The sequence below is a fragment of the Monodon monoceros genome, unplaced genomic scaffold (assembly GCF_005190385.1).
Source record: "Monodon monoceros isolate NGI ecotype Baffin Bay Population unplaced genomic scaffold, NGI_Narwhal_1 Super_Scaffold_21, whole genome shotgun sequence".
Lineage (NCBI taxonomy): Eukaryota > Metazoa > Chordata > Mammalia > Artiodactyla > Monodontidae > Monodon > Monodon monoceros.
Genome location: NW_021703778.1, coordinates 62,756,401 through 62,772,906, shown reverse-complemented (window position 1 = coordinate 62,772,906; position 16,506 = coordinate 62,756,401). Strand labels below are relative to the sequence as shown.

The following is a 16,506-nucleotide window of genomic DNA, read 5'->3' as shown; positions in this document are numbered from 1 at the left end:
GTTCACAATTTTTAAGCAAAACATAATTTAAATCGTATTTGGGGAAATCTGAGGTTTTAACATATTATAGAAAGGCATTATTTTCCAATCCAAATAGAAGATTATTGGTTAGAAACTGTCAGGTATCACTACATCAGACCAGTTCACCATCTTTACACAGCTGTTCAAGGGACTATGTTTGAAGAAGTTACTTGAAAAGGTCTCAGAATGATCCCGAAGCTCATGGCTCACACATTTGCACTAGCTATAGCTTGGCTTTCATATTTTGTCTCACTTGGAAACACAAATACTACTACATAAATTTCCATTAATACAGGAGTGGCTAAATACGTTCAAATATGGTACATACATATAGCAGAATACTCTCTATCCAATTAAAAAGTACGCCAGATTTGTGTGCACACTAGAAGGAGGCCCACAGTATATTGTTATGTCGAAACAAGTGGCAGAATAGCATGTAGAATGCTTTGTGAAATTAAAATCCCACTGTTAGGTAATTATTACACTGCAAATCATTACATTACTGTAGTGATAAATTATCTTATAATTATGTATGAGAAAAGTCTAAAGGGACAGATACCAAACTGTTAACATTAATTACCTCTAAGAAGTAAAACAGAGCTAGGAGCTGGTGAGCCTCCATTCTTCTACTTCATGTATTTCATAGTATTTCTGACTGTTTATCACAAGCATATACCATTTCTGTTCCTTTATAAGTACAAGGGCAGGGTAGGCAGGGGATGCAGGGAGGGACACAAGGTGTGATACCAAAGCCTCCCGTCAGGAAATATACACAGTGAAATCAACTGTGGTTTTCTTAGGTTAATAACAATGTATTCTCAAATGTTTCAGGAAAAAATTTCTTTTAAAAAGAATAATAGAGTAAGTTACTTGTAATAATGATAGAGTAAGTAAAATGCTAACAATTGGTAAATCTTGCAAGTTTTCTATAAGTTTAAAATTATTTCAAATATATATATATATATATATATATATATATAAGAAAAAAGGATAAGCAATATTACTCTCTCAGCTAGTAGTGAATCAAAGACATCATTCTTCTCTTTTCTAGAAACACACTCATAAAAGGCAGCCTTGGGGCTCGAATATAGCTGCGTATGTGACTCAGGTGCTTTAGTTAAACAAGAATTTGCAATGAATCTGACCAGTTGTCCTGTTTCATCCTGAAGTTATATTATAGATGAACCAATAATGCACTCATTGCAAATTTTCCCTTTTCGGGTCTTTGGGCAGCTGTTATCTCCCAGGTACAGTTCTTGGTTGTGGCCATCGGGTGGCAGAATGACTCTATCACTTGGCTATCTGATCAATGATGGCAGGGAGGTGGTCAGAAGTCCAGAACAGAGTCCCGAAGGTCTAGCAACAGACATGATCTGGGGACCATGCTTAGGCAGATCTTCTCTTACAGCTTATGAGATGGTGGCGTATGGCATTGAAAAGGCAATGACACTTACATAATGCCTACGTCATTCACCTTACTTTATCTCTTCACATCGGCATTTTATAATCTTGCAACCTTACATAGGTGAATACAGTACAATAAGATATTTTGAGAGAGAGACCACATTCACATAACATTCGTTATAGTAAATTGCTATAATTTTCTATTTTATTATTAATTATTGTTAATCTCTTACTTTATAAATTAAACTTTATCATAGGGATGTATGTATAGGAAAAAACAGTATATATAGGGCTCAGTGCTATCCTTGGTTTCAGGCATCCACTGGGAGTCTTGGAATGTATTCCCTTGGGACTACTGTATCATAATCTAAGCCTCCAACATGGGTGTTATCCATGGCCTAACAAAATATTGGCATTATCAAGAAGTTCCATGATATAGAAACACATCTTACAACTATATCAACTTAAATTCCTAGGTGCCCGTCCCTGCATAACCACTGACAGAGTGCTTTGGGTTTTGGGGGTTTCTTTGTTTTGCTTTCTGCTAGTTATTAAATTGTAGTGAATGACATTCGTAGGAAATATCTCTAGTTCCAGCTTGATCTCTTTCAATCAACAGCAATAAAGCTAATGTAAATTGAAAAAAAAATGGCAATGACACTTAAAACATTAAGTTGCTCATCTTCCATATAATAATAATTATTATATATATAATTATTGTATATGTACATCATTAAGCCCTTAAGTGCTGGCAATAATTTAATTGAATCAGACTACATAGAAATTTACATCCCAGGACATTGTCAAAAACAGCAGAACATGACATATACACACTACTATATATAAAAGAGATAACCAACAAGGACCTACTATATAGCACAGGCAATTATACTGAATATTTTGTAATAACCTATAAGGAAAAAGAATCTGAAAAAGAATATATATATATATATATATATCTCACTGTACTGTACACCTAAAAGTAGCATGACATTGTATATCAACTATTCGTTAATTTTTAAAAAAAGAATTATATTGGGGATGCACAGACCTACTAGAGAACTCCATTCTCTAGTAGGTCTGTGTCTTTATTCCCGTCTTGCCCCTAGGTTCTTCATGACCTTTTTTTTTTTTTTCTTAGATTCCATATATATGTGTTAGCATACGGTATTTGTTTTTCTCTTTCTGACTTACTGCACTCTGTATGACAGACTCTAGGTCCATCCACCTCACTGCAAATAATTCAATTTCGTTTCTTTTTATGGCTGAGTAATATTCCATTGTATATATATGCCACATCTTCTTTATCCATTCATCTGTTGATGGACACTTAGGTTGCTTCCATGTCCTGGCTATTGTAAATAGAGCTGCAATGAACATTTTGGTACATGACTCTTTTTGGCTTACGGTTTTCTCAGGGTATATGCCCAGTAGTGGAATTGCTGGGTCGTATGGTAGTTCTATTTTTAGTTTTTTAAGGAACCTCCATACAGTTCTCCATAGTGGCTGTATCAATTTACATTCCCACCAACAGTGCAAGAGGGTTACCTTTTCTCCACACCCTCTCCAGCATTTGCTGTTTGTAGATTTTTCAAACATCCGGTTTTTAACAAAAGTTGTAAGACATACAAAGAAACAGGAAAATGTGAAATAAACATAGGGGAAAAAGCAGGCAAAAGAAACTGCCTGTGAGAGAGCACAGAGGTCAAATTTAAAAGACAAAAACTTCAAGGCAGCCATTATAAATATAGATGATTAAAGAAATAAAGGAAACTTGCTTTAAAAAGTAAAGGAAGAGGGGCTTCCCTGGTGGCGCAGTGGTTGAGAGTCCACCTGCCGATGCATGGGACGTGGGTTCGTGCCCGGGTCCGGGAAGACCCCACATGCCACGGAACGGCTGGGCCCGTGAGCCATGGCCGCTGAGCATGCGCGTCCGGAGTCTGTGCTCCGCGACGGGAGAGGCCACAGCAGTGAGAGGCCTGCGTACCACAAAAAAAAAAAAAAGGAAAGGAAGAGATACTGACAATATCTCATCAAGCAGAGAATACCAATAAAGAGACAGAATTTTTTTTTTAAAGAACCAAGCAGACCCAGTCAAGAACATAAAAAGAAAACCCTTAGAATGGGGGAAATTTTTTTCAAATCAGCTATCTGACAAGAGAATTGTATCTAGACTATATAAAGAACTACTACCACTCAATAATTAAAAAAAAAAAACCCTCAATTTGAGAAGGGGCAAAGGATCTGAATAAACAGTTCTCCAAAGAAAATATACAGATGACCAATAAGTACATTAAATGATGTTCACCACCTTTAGTTATTAGGGAAATGCAAATCAAAACCACAGTAAGATGCCACTTCACACTCACTAGCTTGGCTATAATCAAAAAGACATATAACACGTGTGGAAGAGGATGTGTAGAAACCAGAGCCTCATACACTGCTGCTGCCAACATAAAATGGTGCAGCCACTTTGGAAAACAGTCTGGCTGTTCTGTTCCTCAAAGGGTAAAATACAGAGTTACCATATTACTCAACAACTATACTCCTAGGTATACACATCCGAGAGAAATGAAAACATATGACCATACAAACTCGTACGTGAATGTTCAAAACAGCATTATTTATAATGGCCAAAAACTTTTAACTTGATGATATCCAATTTATCTATTTTTTTCTTTACATCGGGACTTGCTTACCCTGAGGGAACTTGCACACCTGCCTCAGTACACAGGTATTTCTCCTCTAAGGCTCTGACACCATCCAAACAGACCTCATAGAGGAAAGTGGATGAAGCCACTGAGTCTTGGACAAATGAAGATGATAAGCCAAATAATGGACCAAATGTCTCGTTAGGAACAGGAAAGCTAAACTCTGAGCTCTGCGTTAGGGAGGGGTAGGAAACTCTCTGAGACAGTCCTGTTTAGGGTGTGTTCTGCTTAGTGGGGTAGGGGTGTCTGTCACCTCCATAGATAATTTGCCTTTGCCCTTTCCAGCTGGATCTCCACGGAGGAATCAGGACCTGTTTCCTATCAATTACTTCACCAATGGATCCATGAACACTATAAGATAAAACCTGAAATAATATTGCAGCCTAGTCATTTAAGGCTATCACTGTAAAAGTTCATACCCTTTCAACACCATGATATAATTAATGCAAGAAAACCGAAACTTTGCCAAGGAATTTTTATTTCACATGAGTTTGTTTCAACAAAGTCTCATTAGCGTCCCAGGAAAAAGATGAATATAGCCACAAAACAAAGCAAAAATATGTGGTGCTTCCAACATGTTTTTTTTAATTGTTTCGGAGTAAAAGCATTTGTTTACAGAGAAAGAACAAGCTGGGTAGAGAAGTTAGTAAGAAACTGCAGAAGAAAAATGTAAAACTCCTGAAAGTATTTCAAAATTTTGTAATTAGAACCAGTATTATGAGGATAATTTCACTGCAGCTGCTCCTGAGACAATAATAGGTCCCATGTGCTCTATATTCACTCCATCCCATGCACACACTAAGCCTCTTACGTATATCGCCTCACTTAATCTTCATCTGCAACTCAAGTGACTACGAAAATTTCCAAAGTTCTCCTGAAGTTCTTACTCTGCCTTGTAGCTCTGAAGCTCCTCAGCTCCTCACAGTTCTGAGAGGTGTAACAGAGCTGGGGTTTCGTTTCAGCTGATCTCCACAGAAAAGATTCGAGTTTTCTCAGTCCAATTACAGTGATTTTCCAAACCATTAATTCATCCAAACATACATTTATTGAGTACCTACTGTTTTCCAGAGACTGTTCTATGCACTGAAGGTACAAAAATAAAAGATGCGGTACTCCACCCCAAGACAACAGAGAGACTCAGTAGAACAGAGAGTGGGGTACCTGGGAAGACTTCCTGGAGGAGGCTGAATTTTCAAGGCTGACTAGAAGTTAGAAAAGAAAGGGAAAAGGCATGCTAGGTACAAGAACAGCATGTGCAAAGGCACAGATATAGGAGAGCATGGCCCATTCAGGGAACAGCAAGCAGTGGATTACTGCTGAAAGGTACAGTGCGAGGGTAGAGAGAGGTAAGGGGGTCAACGGGGTATCTCTCACCAAGGGCCATACTGAGACTGGAGTTCACCCAGCTGAGGACAGAAAATCACACAGGAGTAGAACCAGGAGCCCTCTGCTGTGAGACAGATGTTCATCCAGTGGACCCAAATACACAGGCCAAATATTCAGGGCTCTTCATGTGTTGTCTGCACAAATACCCCCTAACATCCCAAAGAGGCCTTGGATCCTGTGGGTCCCCTTTTCCCCCTCCCACCCTTTGCAGGCCACTTTCATTCTCGCCTCTGGATGATTTGAATCCCGTATTATCTCCACAGCTCCTGTGTACACTCCTGCTTGACCCTTGACAGCAAGAGAGGGCAGCAGAGGCCTGCAGACACTTTAGAGATTGTGCACCTCCAGCAAGCTCCCAGGTGACAGGGACGCTACTGGTCCATGGGGCACCCTTTCAGTAGTGAGTGCCTACAACAGCACTCTTCCTCCTACCTGAGGGGAAAGATCTCTTTTTCAAATGTACAATCTACCATGGACCAATACTTTCAGAAAATAAAATAAAAATGAATGACAAGAAAAGTGAAATTTTAAAAAGACACACAAACTATACGTCCCAACTGTGTATTATTGGGCTCAGTAAACATAACATTAACCTAGCAAATTACTCAGGTCAACTGAGCCCTCCCCTCGTCGACTCCTGCACACACAGCTCCAACTACAGAAGCACAAGAAATCAGGGCTGCTCAAAACAAGGTCTAACTGCCACTGCTACATTTTATGGGCAAAGGAGAGGATGTACTAGAAGAAGCAAAGGATTTGCTTTGGGGCTCCATGAATATATTCCCCACTAAAATGGAGTTGATGAAAACTCGCTCCTGATACATAAAGGTGCAAACATCTGACCACCTACCTGGCCACTCGTCCCCGGAGATCTCCCAGGCCGGAGAGCTGCCGCATCTCCAGAGTCTTTAAGGCAGAATTTGTTCCATAGCTAATGTTGTCCCGGGCGCGGATCTGCTCCTGGAGTACCTGAGCAACACACAAAAACACTAACGGAGTCATCCGGGAATTCACATGCTGCCACAGAAGCATTTTACGCTTTTGGTAAAAACAAGAATGCTCAACTCCTTTCAGAAGAGGCTCCTTTGTAATAGTCACCTGATATACATGGAGAACCAGGGGCTTAGAAGAGAGACCTCAGAGATGACACTTGGACCAAGGCCCTGCATTTCCCAGTAAAAACACTGAGACTCAGATGTCAGGTGACTTGATGGAGGTCCCGCTGCAGGAAGAGGCAAAGCTGAGACTAGAAGCCTGGACTCGTGGAGCACAGTTCAGAGGTCTTACCCCGCGCCAGGGTGCTTTTTAATAGTCATTGTTTTAGGCGAACGATCCCTAAATCTGGGAAATAATAAATCAAGAAGAAGGAGGGGAAGAGGGGCATCAGACAAAGAGGTCCAAATTCCAGTCCCTCCAGCTGTGTGATCCTGGGAAAGTGTCTCAAGTTTTCTGAGCTTCCTTTTCCTCATCTGTTGATAGTAATGGTGATTATACTCTTAAGGCCACTTTATGGGAACATTACATAAGATAATGCATACAAAGCACTTAGCACAATGCCTAGTACATGGTAAATACAGCAAATGCTAATGATTCTTTCTAGTACCTATTCGTAACAACATTTATACAGTACTGGAATGGTAGAATGTGTCTCAGAGAAAAGACATTAAATGAAAGCAGAACTACTGGAAGATGGAATGACCCAACACAAAAGCATGAACTTGTGGAGCATCCATCCTGGGAAATCTGCAAAGGAATGATGGAGATGAAGAGGGCATCTGTGGTATTTATTGAGCATGTCCTGGGAGGAGCCCAGGGCTGCGATACACGCTGACATGCACAAATCCACACAGCGCCCTGTGAGGGAGGTATTCTCAGGGGACCTGTGCTATAGACCAGGAAGTGAGGCACCAACAGCTGAACTGATAAACCCAACATCACCTGGGGAGCAAGTGGCTAGCTGGGACTGACCCAGGCAGCCTGGCTCGAGAATCCAAGCTCATAACCACGCTGCAATGCTGCCTGCCAAACCAGCACAGAATCTGAGACAGAAGCACTAAGCACAGACAGACAGATATGAAAACCCAAGTCCTAGGTTACAGGAGACCCCTCAAAAGCAAAAGTTCGCATCAGACGTTTCTTTGAACATTTCCTTATCGCAAAAGTTCGCATCAGACGTTTCTTTGAACATTTCCTTATCCTTTTGTTCAGCGCCTCCTTTCCCCCTCCCTCCTCCTCTCCCTGTATTCTGTCCTCCACATTCCCGCCACCCCATTACCACACTCTCGCCTTCTTTTTTTTTAAAATAAATGTATTTATTTATTTATCTGGCCGCATTGGGTCTTCGTTGCTGCTCACAGGCTTTCCCTAGTTGCAGCGAGCAGGGGCTACTCTTCGTTGTAGCACGCAGGCCACTGTGTGGTTGCTTCTCACCAACAGTGTGGTGGCTTCTCTTGTTGTGGAGCACGGGCTCTAGGTGTGCGGGCTTCAGTAGTTGTGGCACACAGGCTCAGTAGTTGTGGTGCACAGGCTTAGCTGCTCCACGGCATGTGGGATCTTCCCATACCAGGGCTTGAACCCATGTCCCCTGCACTGGCAGGTGGGTTTTTAACCACTGCGCCACCGGGGAAGTCCCTCCTTTTCAAAGAGAAAGATTTGATTTCTCGTATGGTTTCCCTTTCAGCCATTTTTTTTTAAATTTCCGATTTGCCTGATGTCAACTTGAGTATCTATTCTCTTTTGCTTTCTTTGTTTTGTTTTTTGTTGTTGTTATTTTAAAAGATGAGTACCAAGTTCCTTTACTTTAACTATTTCTTCCTTAATAATGAAGACATTTTCTCTCTTTTTTTTTTTTTTTTTTTTTTTTGCGGTTCGCGGGCCTCTCACTGTTGTGGCCACTCCCGTTGCGGAGCACAGGCTCTGGACGCGCAGGCTCAGCGGCCATGGCTCACAGGCCCAGCCACTCGGCGGCATGTGAGATCTTCCCGGACCGGGGCATGAACCCGTGTCCCCTGCATCGGCAGGCGGACTCTCAACCACTGCGCCACCAGGGAAGTCCCGACATTTTCATTTTAGTACAGTATTTTCTGTGTCCACGGGTTGTGTGCGAAGTGTTTTCTTTTTTATTGTTTTAATTTCAGTTTTGAATTCCTCTTTGGTCTAAGGATATCTAGGTATCTAAAGATTACTTAGAATTGTATTTCTTCATTTTCAAGGAGTTTTTTTCTATCATTTTTACTATTTATTTCTAACTGTACTGGCTTATGATCAAAAATATGATCTGTAATATATTTAATTTTTTGAATGTATTGTGGTTTGCTTTGTGGCACATGACTGATTTTTCAAAAGTTTCATGAAAAAACTATTCAAGGAACAAAAGGTTCAATATTGCATCTTAGATTGAGTTTGCTGACTTATTTATTTATTTTTGTCTACTAGATCACTCCAACGATGAAGAGGTGTTATGAATTCTTACACTGTAAGATACTTTCATCAAGGTCTGCTTACATTTTTAATGCTGTTTACTTTACATATTTATCTGCCATTTTATTTGGACATACAGATTTATGATCAAAGTGGCCGTAGCCATTATATAATAACTTTTTAATCTGATTTAGTGCTTGTAATATTCAGTTTCATCTTACCTACTATTAACATTGCTACTATACTTTATAAATAATAAAGCAAATATCTACTTGGTCTAACTATACACCAGACACTGTTCTAAGTGCTATAGGTATGATAACTGGTTTAATTCTCACAAAACGCTATGAAGGAGGGACTATTGTTATCCCCATTTCACAGGTGGTGAAATCTCTATGTGATCAAGTAACTTGCCCAAAGCCACAGGCAATGCCTGAGGGAGCTGGGATTTGGCACCAGGAGCTTGGCTCCACAGACTGTGCTCTCAATCGTGACATTATGCTACCTTATATTTTCATTCGTCCTTCCATCTCACTTTCTTTTTTTTCAATTTTACTGAAGTATTGTTGATTTACAATGTGGTGTTAATTTCTTCTGTGCAGCAAAGTGACTCAGCTATACATTATATATATCTATATCTGTATCTACAGATATATATATATTCTTTATATAGAGAAATATATATTCTTTTTCATATTCTTTCCCATTATGGTTTGTCACAGAATATTGAATATAGTTCCCTGTGCTACACATCTCACTTTAGAGTTACAATTTACGGTGTTTTTGTTGTTGTTTCCCTTCTCCTTTTCCCTATTTTGACTGGTTTAATCAGGTTACCATTCATTGCCTTTTCTCCCCTTGTTAACTGGGGAATGTTCTGGCCATTGCTAGTCCATGAATGGCTACCTCCCCTTTCCCAACATTTATAACCATGTACGCACCTACTCCAGGCTCTATCCCTGCACAGCACCCCTCTCCTCCACACGAGACACTTATTTAGCACATTCACACCCACCCTCCTTCATCCTTCAACCCCAGATGATTTATGTGGAAGGATTTTTACTTTTCTCCCCGTCTTTTGCTTTTCCCCACACCAACTAGGCATTGCTAAAATAACTCAATACTTCTAGTTGGGATACAATTAGAATTTTGCTTGTAGAAGGGCCCTTCTTTTTCAATTATCTTTTTCTTCTTCTTCTTTTTTTAGCACTCTGTTACCCAGTCCCAGGCATTTATCTATATCCATTTACATGAAATGACAGGTCTTTTTCTAAGGATCACCAATTACCTTTGTGCTTCTCCTTTTCATTTTCCCCTATCTTAGGGTCTCTGTGCATAGTCTCTGTGTGTTGGTTAGAGTCCTTCCTCTAGCATTTTCCTCAGACTAGGCACCTGGATGAAAGACTCTCTGGATACCTGCCATGTCTAATATCGTCCTCCCTCGCTCTGAAGGGTGGGTGATAAACTGAAAGGGTATGAAATTCTTGACCTAAAGGCCTTCTCTCCCAGTGAACTTTGAAGCTGACAGGAAGTCTGATGCTTTTTCCTCTGAAAGCACCTTGGCTCCTTATGCCTAGATGCTTGTTTTCCATCTTTAGAGTTCAGGATTTTTATCAGAATGTACCTAATTGTGGATTTTTTTTTTAAAATTCGATTCTACCTAGAACTCATTGAACACTTCAAACTGTAGTCTCAGATTTACTTTCAACTTGGGTAAATTTTCTTCTTCTATGTAATTATTGGTTTTTCTTTTCCCTCTGTTTCTTTGTCTCCTTCTGGAATTCCTATTATTCACACGCTGGGTGTCCTGGATCTGTCCTCGAAGTCTTGTATCTTTTCCCCCATGGTTTCCGTCTCTTTGTATCTGGCACTGATGTTTCAGAACTTCTACTTTGTCTTGTGGGTAACTAATTCAATTCATAAAAGTAACCATCCTTGCCTCTAGATCATCTACTGACTTTTAAAAATTTAAGTTCAAGGAAGAAATTTTACGTTGTACCTGGATCTCCTTAAGCACTCTGTCTTATTACTCAGTTGGAGCTATTGTAACAAAACACCACAGACTGAGTAACTCATAAACAAAAAACATTTCTTTCTTGCAGTTCTGAAGGCTAGGAACTCTAAGATCCAGGTGCCAGCATGGTCGTGTCCTATGAGGGCTCTCTTCCTAGCTTGCAGACTGTTGCCTTCTCACCATGTCCTCACGTGCCAGAAAGAGGAAGCTCTGGTCTCTCTTTCTCTTCTTATAAGAGCACTAATCCCATCATAAGGGCCCACCCCCATGACCTCATCCTAAACCTAGTCACCACCCAAAGGCCCCACCTCTAAATACCATCACATTGGGGGTCAGAGCTTCAAACATGAATTTGGGGGAGGGGACACAAACATTCAGGCCATAACATACCCTAATTATTTTTCATGCAAGGGCCACCTGTTTCCTATTTCATTTGGGTCTGTTCTAAGGGCTGTGCTGCTTCTTCCTCCCTCTGGCTGCTGGGCCCACTTAAGTGTGATGTTTCTTTTTGTTCTCCGCTCATTGGAGTGAGATTAAGTAGGTAGTCCTAGGTGTAATGGAAGGAGCTTATGAGCTGGAGGTGCAGCCGATGAGAGCACAGAGCCAGGGTCCAGGTGAGGTGCCGGGAGGAAGCATCTCTGTGTCCTTCTCTCTGCAGCCCTCCCAGCCTGGAGCCAACGGGGACACAGCCCATCTCTACAGCCCCTCCTCGCCTGCCTCCACCTCGTTAAGGACAGGAGACCAGCTCAGACACATGGTGCACAAGGCCAGTGAGACCGGCCTTCTCTCTCCTACTCCTAAACCATGGCGTCAAGGACCTGTCTCCCAGGCCCTCCCCAGCCAGGTCTCTGCTGGCTCCTCCAGGCCTTCCTGCCTGCCCATCCCAGCTGTTCAGGAAGCTGGCACTGGAACTGGGAATAGGGAAGAAGGCACACTAAGCCATTACCTTCCTATCACCTCCTGCACCAATCTAGAGGTTTAAAGATACATTCACGTGTAGCTACTTGTTACCATTTCTAGAAGTTTGATGATTTCCGGTATACTGTCAATTTGCAGTCCAATTTGCAATTGAATGGGGAAGCCCTATTAGACGATAGATTTATGCTTGCATAAATCGTTTTTGTGCTCCCTTCTATCAACTATATTTTTAATTTTTATTTATTTATTTATCGGCCACGCTGTGCAGCATGCAGGACCTTAGTTCCCCAACCAGGGATCGAACCCGTGCCCCCTGCAGTGGAAGCGTGGAGTCTTAACCACTGGACCGCCAGGGAAGTTCCACTATCAACTACTTTTTAAGTATAACATATATGCAGAATAGTGCACTTATATACAGTTTTTTAGGATTTTCAAACTTCCTTGTAAAAAGCAGAAATGAGGAATGTGAGGATTCTGTGTTTTCCTTATTGCAAACCTGGCTGGAGTCACCATTGACGGAGTGATACTGACAGTGACAGTAAAAAAATTTCACTGGAAGGAATGTGGAACTGCTAGACCTGTTATTTGCTGTAGTTTCCAGCGTTTTCTGAATGAACCTGCTCAACAGAATAGAAGAATGCAAACCAGTTACAATCACCTGTGAATGATAAAACGTTAGTCATTGGAACACACTCTTGCAAGAAAACTTGAGATCTGACCAGTCTGGTTCTGACACTCCCACTGATGAGAAGGCAAAGGGGAGCTCTTTCTCTTTTAATAGGAAATAACGCTTATTTGTCACAGTTAATAGAAAGTAATACTTATTTTTTTGTACATAATGCTTCAAATCTTTGTTTATAATAAGGCTTAAGACCATGGGTTCTCAACCACCTTTGGGGTGTGTAAGGATCCCCAAGTGGCTTGTTAAACACACAGGTTCCTGGGCCCTACTCCCAGGGAATCAAAGCGAGGGAACGGGCCCAGAAATGCAGATGGTCATGGTCCACAGACCACTCCTGGAGAAACACTGCATTAGACACTGGAGAAATGACAAAGGCTCCAACCAATCATTTCATCTGAGTTGTTTCTCAGTCAAAAAAATTACTAAGCAAAGACCATGAAGAGCAATTCACCAAACAGGTGCTAAAAATAATTAAACAACGCATTTTTTAAAAGGTTCAACCTTTCTGGGACTTCCCTGGCGGTTCAGTGGTTAAGACTTCGCCTTCTAATGCAGGGGTTGTGGGTTCGATCACCTGGTCAGGTTTGGCTAATATCCCACATGCCTCATGGCCAAAAAACCAAAACATAAAACAGAAGCAATAGGACTTCCCTGGTGGCGCAGTGGTTAAGAACCCGCCTGCCAATGCAGGGGACGCAGGTTCGAGCCCTGGCCCGGGAAGATCCCACATGCCGCGGAGCAACTAAGCCCGTGCGCCACAACTACTGAGCCTGCGCTCTAGAACCCTCGAGCCACAACTATTGAAGCCCGTGCGCCTAGAGCCTGTGCTCCACAACAAAAGAAGCCACCACAATGAGAAGCCTGTGTACTGCAACAAAGAGTAGCGCCGCTCACCGCAACTAGAGAAAGCCTGCACGCAGCAACAAAGACCCAGTGCAGACAAAAAAAAAAAAAAAGACATTAAAAACAGAAGCAATATTGTAACAAATTCAATAAAGACTTTAAAAATGGTCCACATCAGGGGCTTCCCTGGTGGCGCAGTGGTTGAGAGTCCGCCTGCCGATGCAGGGGACACGGGTTCGTGCCCCGGTCCGGGAAGATCCCACATGCTGCGGAGCGGCTGGGCCCGTGAGCCATGGCCGCTGAGCCTGCGCGTCCGGAGCCTGTGCTCCACAACGGGAGAGGCCACAACAGTGAGAGGCCCGCGTACCACACACACACAAAAAAAAGGTCCACATCAAAAAATACATAAATTTAAAAAGTAAAACGATATGTGGAAAATAACCATTGAAAAAAGATAAAATTTAAAAAAAAGTTCAACCTTTCTACAAGCAAAGAAACAGGAAATAAAAACCATACCATTACAATGCACCACTGTGCCGCAGATAAGGATAGTGGGGAAGGCTGTACCTTTGTGGGGACTGGGAGTATGTATATGGGAACCCTGCTCTTTCTGCTCAGTTTTGCTGTGAACCTAAAGAGGCTCTAAACAAATAAAGTCTATTATTAAAACTTTTAGTCCTTGCTGGCGGCGCAGTGGTTAAGAATCCACCCGCCAACGCAGGAGACACGGGTTCGAGCCCTGGTCCGGGAAGATCCCACATGCCGCAGAGCAACTAAGCCCGTGTGCCACAACTAATGAGCCTGCACTCTAGAGCCCACAAGCCACAACTACTGAGCCCGTGTGCCACAACTACTGAAGCCCGCACGCCTAGAGCCTGTGCTCCGCAACGAGAAGCCACCGCAATGAGAAGCCTGCGCATCACAATGAAGATGTGATGTCCCGCTCGCCGCAACTAGAGAAAGCCTGCACGCAGTAATGAAGACACAACACAGCCAAAAATAAATAAATAAAATAAATTAATTAAAAAAAAAATTTAGACAAAAAAACTTTTAAAATCACACCATTTCCATGTATTAAAGAAGGAAACACTTTAAATTTATAATATTAAAATGCATATCAAAAATTGAAAATGCACAGTTGGCCCTTCACAATACAACTTTTCCAGAGTATGATCCTTCAAAATATATTCATAATGTTTATAACCTTTGACCCTGTAACTCTAGTTCTTGAAATTAATCATAAAGCAAATAATAAGATGAATGACAAAAATGAATGCACAAAGATGCCTTCACAGTGTGATGCATATACCAAGTATTTTACAAGGTATCTGCATGGTACATTATCACGCACCAGTAAGAGGTTCATGGCGAGCTTTTAAAAACAAGAGAAAATATGTACAATTTAATAGTAAGCAAAAAGAAAGGGTGCAAAATAAATACACAGCGTGATTCCAGCTCTGTATAAGGTACATAAAAAATCATACTAGAATATTAATGACTTGCTTATCTCTAGGGTTAGATTATGGTTGATTCCTCTTTTTTGTATTTTCCACAATGGGCTTACACTACTTTTAAAGCCAGAAAAAATTATGCATATGTATGTGTGTTTTACTGCTTAGAAATAAGAAAAGCCCATTTATCTTTCAGAATTCTTATGGAGATGAATAAGATATTAAATTAGAAGTGCTTTCTTTGAGTAATACAGAAAAGAATTGTGTCTGAACTTAACACAATATTCACATTACTGAAAAGTTATGTGAAAAGAGAAGGCATTAGAGAGGTTACTATTTTTTTTTTTAATCTGAAGGATGTCACTTTATTTTATTTACTTATTTTTTAACATCTTTATTGGAGTACAATTGCTTTACAATGGTGTGTTAATTTCTGCTTTATAACAAAGTGAATCAGCTATACATATACATATAGCACAGAGAGATCAGAGAGGTTACTATTTAAAGGAATTCTATGATGAAGACTTAGAAAAACAATCCCTCTGTAAAGCCAGAAACATTTCCTAATTTGTCATTTTGGGACAATTAATCATCATGATATGTTTACTTTAAAAAGGTTACAGCCCAAAGTATATCATCAACTCTCCATTATTGCCAATTCAATTCAAGAAACTCTTTTCTGTAGGCCTACTATGTGCTGTGGCTGTGCACCAGGCCTGCCTTCAGGAAGCTCAGCTGCAGCAGTTGAGACTACAGGGTGGAAAGTGCGTGGCCTAAACCCACATGAGCAGAGAGAAGAGGCCGGCCCCCTTGAAAAAGTGATGTCCCGGGTCTTCATTTATTTTTTCTAATATAGGGCCTATCTTTAAGGAAGATTCCTTCCCAGAGGCAGTAGGAAATGGCGCCACTGTGTGAGCCTCATAGCATTCTATCATGCCATTTATGCAAAGGTGATGAGGACCCACACCCAGGGACCTCACCACCCAGACAGGCTAGGGGTGCCTAGGGATGACCAAGAAGAAACAGCCCTCCATGCTTCTTCTTCAACTCTTCCTGGATTTGTGAGGATTTGAAAATGAAAGTGTGACTCCAATATCACATGGAGAAGGGCCCAATTACAGTAGGACAGGGGGCCTTATAAGACAGCATCTTCTTACATAGATTTTTAATCTTCACACTAGCACTTCAAACGCCCCAGAGTTCCAGCCTCATATATTAACTGCCTTCTTGGCATTTCCACCTGGATATTCAATGGGTCCCTAACACTTGCCAAGTCCTGAACAGAAGTCTCTCTAACGCCAACATGCAGGAAGTCCTATCAGCTTGACCTCCAAGACAGATCCTGAATCCATCCACCTCTCCCCATCTCCACCCTGACTCCCTAATCCAAGCCGCTCTGGACACCCCCAGCCTGTCTCCCTGTCTCTGTTCTTGCTTCCCTACATTCCCTTCTCCAGGCAGCAGCCAGAGTGATCTTTCTGACACACAAATCAGTCCATAAGCAACACGAGGGCAAGGGTTTTTAAACTGTTTTATTCACTAGTGTATCCTCAGCACCAAGCATATGAATGAATCCTCTAAATTCTTTTGCTTAAAATTAAATAATGGCTTCCCATCACCCCACCACCACCACCAATGACACTACAGTTCCGTTGG

General features: G+C 41.4%; 1 protein-coding gene across 3 annotated transcripts in view; it reads right to left on the bottom strand.

Annotated features, from left to right (window-relative positions):
* The window catches only part of FAM81A (family with sequence similarity 81 member A), a 76,206-nt gene that overhangs the window by 25,280 nt on the left and 34,420 nt on the right, over positions 1-16,506 (bottom strand). For all 3 annotated transcript variants that reach the window (XM_029239105.1, XM_029239104.1, XM_029239103.1), the window contains one exon: positions 6,373-6,491. In XM_029239105.1, the coding sequence (XP_029094938.1) occupies positions 6,373-6,491 (119 nt within the window). The remainder of the gene's footprint in view (positions 1-6,372; positions 6,492-16,506) is intronic.